The sequence below is a fragment of the Mus pahari genome, chromosome 19 (assembly GCF_900095145.1).
Source record: "Mus pahari chromosome 19, PAHARI_EIJ_v1.1, whole genome shotgun sequence".
NCBI lineage: Eukaryota > Metazoa > Chordata > Mammalia > Rodentia > Muridae > Mus > Mus pahari.
Window position 1 is genome coordinate 29,720,936 of NC_034608.1, and position 6,303 is coordinate 29,727,238.

The 6,303-nt window shown below is 49.6% G+C and overlaps 1 protein-coding gene across 1 annotated transcript in view; it reads right to left on the reverse strand.

Annotated features, from left to right (window-relative positions):
- The window catches only part of Col4a1 (collagen type IV alpha 1 chain), a 113,618-nt gene that overhangs the window by 25,442 nt on the left and 81,873 nt on the right, over positions 1 to 6,303 (reverse strand). The window contains exons 25-26 of the mRNA XM_021219873.1: positions 2,427 to 2,618; positions 1,799 to 1,967 (exon numbers count right to left, since the gene is read on the reverse strand). Of these exons, the coding sequence (XP_021075532.1) occupies positions 1,799 to 1,967; positions 2,427 to 2,618 (361 nt within the window). The remainder of the gene's footprint in view (positions 1 to 1,798; positions 1,968 to 2,426; positions 2,619 to 6,303) is intronic.

The following is a 6,303-nucleotide window of genomic DNA, read 5'->3' on the forward strand; positions in this document are numbered from 1 at the left end:
TCTCTCTCTCTCTCTCTCTCTCTCTCTCTCTCTCTCTCTCTCTCTTTCGGTTGCTTTCTGCCTAGCCAGGATTCACACCTGCTAGTTAGAACACAGCAGGTAAGTGAGTGGCTGTGGATTCGGCCACTCTAGCAATGTCACGGTCCCTAGCGTCCCAGGGTCACAGAGCACTCTGCTTCCAGGTCCCATCTCTTCCCAGTTAAGCCCCAGAGAGCCACTGGAGGCCAGCCTGTTGCTGTTCAGAAAGAACCAGGGCTCTTCCAAGTGTACACAGGGACTCCTCAGCCCACCATGGGAATTCCAGATAAGGGAACCCTCCAGGAAGAACTGCCCTGCCTCTCGCCACAGACTGTGAGAACCATCTGACCCCAGCATGCATCTGCTCTCCATGAAACCATGGGGTCCAGTCTTTAATGTCACCACATAAATACCGCTCTGCAGATCAAAGGTCAACTTTCTGATCCAGAAGCTCACAGGGTCTGGAGGGAACTCTCCAGAATGTGGACAGCTGGCCAACAGAACCAGCGGCACCTCCTCCGACACCTTTCTTTCCTGTGGTGTCTGTAACTACCAGGAGTCGCTCCCCTTCTGATTTCTCTCAATTCTGATTAACCCCTTCCGTGGCTTCTGCAAGTCCCAGAGGCCATGGGAACTCTCAGAACCGTGGGGCACCCCCTCCCTGGCTCGCTGCAGTCTTCCTAAAGCTCCTCGGAGTCCCCCTGCTTATGGGGAAGAAGTAAAAGAGACACTTCAGTCCTCTGCTAACAGAGTATAGTTAGCAACAGAGTTCTGCTTGACTGTGCTAACGATGAGAGAGGCAAAAGGAGACGCTCGGAGCACCGCACTAGGGCTCTGCCATTGAACAGGACTTGCACTGCATTCCAGGAGCAGACGATGCCCCTAATGAGGGCAGGAGTTGATAAAGTCTTTGCTATAGTCACGGCTAGGGAGACCATCATCGGAGCTGTGGGTGCAGAGGCACCCTGTAACTGTGCCTGCCGAGTTCTTGCTGGAAATTCTATTCATGGGTCCCTTAACACTGTTTTTAACCACCCTAAGTCCTTCATCAATTTTACAACTGTTTAAATCCTTCTCGGTACACAGGATCACCTCCTCCTCTGTGGCAAGCCACTTCTGTCCTCTACCCTCACCATTCAAGATTGTCTCAGGAGCCTTCAGATTTGTTAGGATCAGTGTGGAATTACATTATGGAGTACCCACTTATGCAAGGCAGCAGAGGGGTGTCCCTCTGCCCAGTCCAGCCTCGCTCAGGCACCTGGGCACGGATGACATAGGAAGCAACCGTTGCGCTGGCTACAGATTTCTAATGAACCTTGTCAGAGAGCACAGGAGGGCAGGGGCTCTCACAATGTTTATCAGCCCTCTGCTTGGGGCTTGGCACATAAACTACCAAAAGACAGTCAGAAAGGGACCTCAGCCAATAGGGATTAAGCAGCAAGCTGGATGTTGCAACTTAAGATGCCTGAGCATTGGCAGAGAGCGAAGATTATACTGCTTAGGGAATGCAGACACCAAAAGGATCAGAAAATGATTTAAAAAAAAAAAAAGAATAGCCTCACGTTTCACCTACTTCTACCTGAGGGGCTGACTTAGCTGATCTGTGGTCTCTGTGTGTGAGCTGACCCATCTGATGCATGGGGAAATGAGGTACAGAACTCTGAAGGACTAGTCCGGTCACATCCCTCTTCTGGGGAGAAGTGAAACGTTGTGAACCCTGGACCCCTGAGCCCTTGTTTCTGTGACCTCGAAGTTGCCCCGTCGGGCCCTGAAGTCTCACCTGGAAGACCTGGGGACCCGGGGCCTCCAGGAAAGCCTGCTTGTCCCTTTTCACCCACGGGACCAATGGGACCAACTCCTGGGGGTCCAGGAGGGCCGATGTCTCCACGACTACCAGGGAAGCCAACGCCTCCGGGGGGACCTCGCTCTCCTTTCAATCCTATTGAACCCTGAGGAGACAAGAGACAGAAAAGACGGTCAGGCAACAATCCTGCGTCGTCCACAGAAAACTAGTGACAAGAGTCTAGCCAGGGGACACTCTTTGCTACATCAGGAGCCACCAGGGTCACAAGAGTTAGCAAGTGACACCACCATCCTTCTCCCTAAGCAGTTGTCACAGCTAGAGGTCTAGGATCCCAGACTTCAAACAATGATGAGCGTACTGTTTGCTTTAGAATTGTTCCTGTGAGGATTACGGATAGGAAAACTCATCAATTCGGTCTCAAGACATCAAACAACCCCAGCCATCTGTAGTCTATGATACAAGTCTACACCACTAATCCCTACATCCATTGATGGATGCTGACTCAGGGGCCATGAAGCAAGCTTGTGCCATCTGTAAGGTCCCTCTACTCTTTGCAGACTCCCCATTTGTAAAACACGTGTTCCAACTCTGGAAATGGACCTACCGGGGAGCCTTTGGGTCCAGGGAGTCCTGGGTGGCCATCTCTTCCGGGAGTTCCTGCTCTTCCTGGCATGCCAGGCTGTCCTGGAAAACCCGGGTCTCCTTTGTCACCTTTGAGTCGCATGTCAAAAAATATCTCTCCAGGCTCTCCCTTAGCTCCAGGCTGGCCTATGAGCCCCGGTGAACCTTGTGGACCCTAGGAAACAAAGCATCTAATGTCACCAAGAACTACCGAGGGATGCATCAGCGGCCAGCCTCCAACGGAGGATCCACCCTATCGGGAACCACCACACTGTTAGATGCCCTGTAGATGAAAAAACGGGAAACTCCACGGCCATCAGCGGCTGTCTTACATTCCTGTCCTTTGTTAGGCATTCCACGGGGATCAGAAGGGACAGGGGAATAACACTGAACCCAACTTCCAGAAATCCTTGAGTAACTTTCCTTCACCTAATGACTGACAAGCCTTCCAGGGAATGTCTCGGCAAGTGTCTGCGCGCTGCACCTGTGCGACTCCTGGACACGGTATGTGAATGCTAAGGCAGCTGAGACACCCAAGAGCTGGGGTCACCGTTGTTCACCCAGCCTGGGTGTTCCTCACTGAAGCTGCCTGGGGTTTCCTTTTTGCATTCGCACCCCATGGTCGGGAAGACAAAGTGGCTTCCAGGGCACTGGTGATTGGGAAAACCCAGGTAAGGGAGCCTAAAGCCAGCTCTTTAATTGGGTCTTGGGGAAGCTATTTGGACTTTCCCAAGACTCTATTCAGGGACACACATAAAGATTTTTAGTTCCTGGAAGTTGAATCTACAAAGAATGCCCACACCTGCCACTCCCTCTCCTCTAGCTGCCTTGAGAGTGGATATACACGGGGAAAATGACAACATAAGAAACAGTTCCAATTGCTTGGTCTCCTGGGATGAGAAAGGCACACCCGGCTGGGCTCACCGAGGACCTGGCAGAAACAGAACGCATTTATTTTAATCTCTTTCCGTAAGCTGTGTCAAGCCCTGTGAGTGGACGTGAATCACAAACCACTGTGTGTGCCTACAACGTAAACCTCTCCAAGGGAGAGATGAGAGGACTACTTTAGAGCAAAAATGAATATTTATACAAAAATCATACTTTAAAAAAGTGGAGACTGGGCTAGAGAGATGGCTCAGCAGTTAAGATCACTGACTGCTCTTCCGAAGGTCCTGAGTTCAATTCCCAGCAACCACACAGTGGCTCACAACAGATCTTAAATTAGATCAGATGCCCTCTTCTGGTATGTCTGAAATCAGCTACAGTGTACTTACATATAATAAATAAATAAATCTTAAAAAAAACCACCACCAACAACAACAACAAAAAATGGAGATAGCCTGTCACACGCCCATGTGTGACAGGACCCTTATGTACCATTTATCACAACTCTATAAGGAAGACATGGGATTGCCAGTCTAACAGAAAAGTGAGCCATTTGTATGAGACTACCCAGCCAGGAAGTGTAAGTAGCTGGGTACAAAAGTAAGCGCTCCTGTCCACAAAGCCCGTCCACTATCCCATTCTCCCTAAGCATCTCTGAGGGTTCCATACTGAATCTCCCTGGCCCACACAGGGATGGGGCTTACAAAGGCTCTGGAGGCCTGCTCAAAGTCCATCAAGTCTGGGACTACTATGGAATGGATAACTGAATTTCCTGTCCCCAGTGCTCCTCAAAGCCAAAGGGCACTGGCTGGGGACAGAGAAGATGTCACCCAGCCAACTGTGCCCCGTAGAACCTTGGGGTCCATACACGAAACTTTAGTGGAGGCTCGCCCAAGAAGGCAAGTTCTCAGCAGCTACTCTGTGCCCCATGCTATATTAATATAAATATTTAGATTGAAAATTGAAAAGTTCTATTCTTCAGCAAGGGGTCAAACACCACCCTCAGCCCTGGGCACCAAGCTGAGTGCAGAACACCTCTGCTGTGGCAGAGCATCCCACTCAGCAGTGACAGGTGGCCTGGGCTAGCCTGAGCGAACCCAGCCCAGAATCTGGACATGAGATTGTTTGCACAAGTCTGAAGAATGAAAAAATAATTATTTCTGCCAGCCACCTGCTGGAAATGTTAATAAAAGGTTGTTGAAACTTCAGTGTTTTGTCAAATGGTGAGGTTTTCTTAGCCTATTTTCTGGAGTTCATATGCATAGATATATACTTATAGATCATAGAGGAAACTAGACAGTCCTACAAAGCCGTTCCTTGGACACTCGGGCCTTTTTCTACCATGTTGTATGGCTGTCATTCCAGAAATGAGCCAATTTCATTGGGATGATGTGTCTGTGGTCCTGTCCTTCCTGTATCTGAAAGGCTTTAGAAGAACCAAGACTCTTCATCTGCTTCCTTGATGTCGGGGACAAAGAGAAGCTAAGGATTCAGGAAGATAATCTTGCTTTCTCTAATTTCTTAAATTTAATATGTATGGATGCTTTGCCTATACACATGGCTGTACCATATGAGTGCCTGATATCTGTGGAGATCAGAAAACAACATCGAATCCCCTGGAGCTGACCTTACAGATGGTTGTTGGCAGATACCCAGATGCTGGGAATTGAACCCAGGCCCCCTGGAAGAACAGCCAGTCATTGCCTTTACCCACCAAGCCCTTGCTCCAGCCCCTTGAATTCTTTAAAAGTGGCCTTGCTGATGCTAAAATGTCTCAGCAACCTTTGGCACACAACATCCTGATGTCACACCCAAAGTCTATTTCGATCCAAGTCCCCTATAGGATCAATATCTGCCTTTAAAGCCTAGCACTGGCTGCTTTAACCAGTGGGGACGGGCATCTCTGTACTATCTACCTCCACTAACATCCACTTAGCCCCTGGGCCAAGTCAGATGCAGGTTCTGATTGTTCCCAGTGCCGGTAGAGATCTGTCGTTCATTCCTAAAGTCAAACACTTGGCTTTCAAGGGCAAAGGGTACAAAACACCATCTAAAGCCACAGGCAAGCATCTTCACCTCCTCCTACATCCCACTGGCCCATGTCTTCCAACCTCCAGCCATATCAACACAGGAGGACCACATCCGAAGCTGTGATCAGCTTCAAATAGAGGGAAATGACTGACTTCCCGAGAAGCGGTTTACGTGCCCCTCTGCTCAGAGCCTGTACCCATCGTGGGAAAGTTGGCTCCTGGGAGCAGGAGGGAAGCCTTTGTGTGGTGGACTGCTTTCCTCTTTATCCTGATGTCCCTCCTCTTCCCCACTTCTTTGCTTTTTCTTTTTGCTTTTGTTTTGTTTTGGTTTGTTTTTTCCTAATCTCTTGGGTCAGGAGCTGAATGTCTAGCCTGGATTCTAGCCAGAGCAGAGGCAAGCCGGACTCCAGGAAAGCCAGGTAGATAAAGGATAAAGGCAATGGGCAGAGGTGGAAAGACCCTTCTCTGCCTCCTTCAAAGACCTTCTCCCTTTGATTCCCACCTCGGAATGCTATTTGAACTTCTCTGCTCAGAGCTGTTTTCAACAATTGTGTCTTCTAACTCAGCCCTCTAGGCACCAGCACCAGTCTGCCACAGAGCGGGAATCTGACTTCAAAAGCAGGGAGCCACTGTGGCCTTCTGGCTGCCTCCCCTCCTACTTTGAGTCAGTTCTGCCCTGGCCCCCTTGAGAGGAGAGAAGCTTCTGGCAATATCCAGAAAGCAATGAATTTTAAAGAGGTTCCTGGAAAAGGGTAAGGTCAAATATCTAACTTTTGGTTTCTAACTAAGAAGAAGAAAGAGCTAAAAAGAATTAGAGAAGCAAGCAATGCTTACAGAACCTGAGAGAGGGGAGCAGTGGGAAGGAGAGGGAGGGGGAGGGAAGGGGAGGGGAGGAGAGGAAGGAGAGAGGAGAGGAGTGGTGGGGAGGGGAGTGGATTGGTGGGT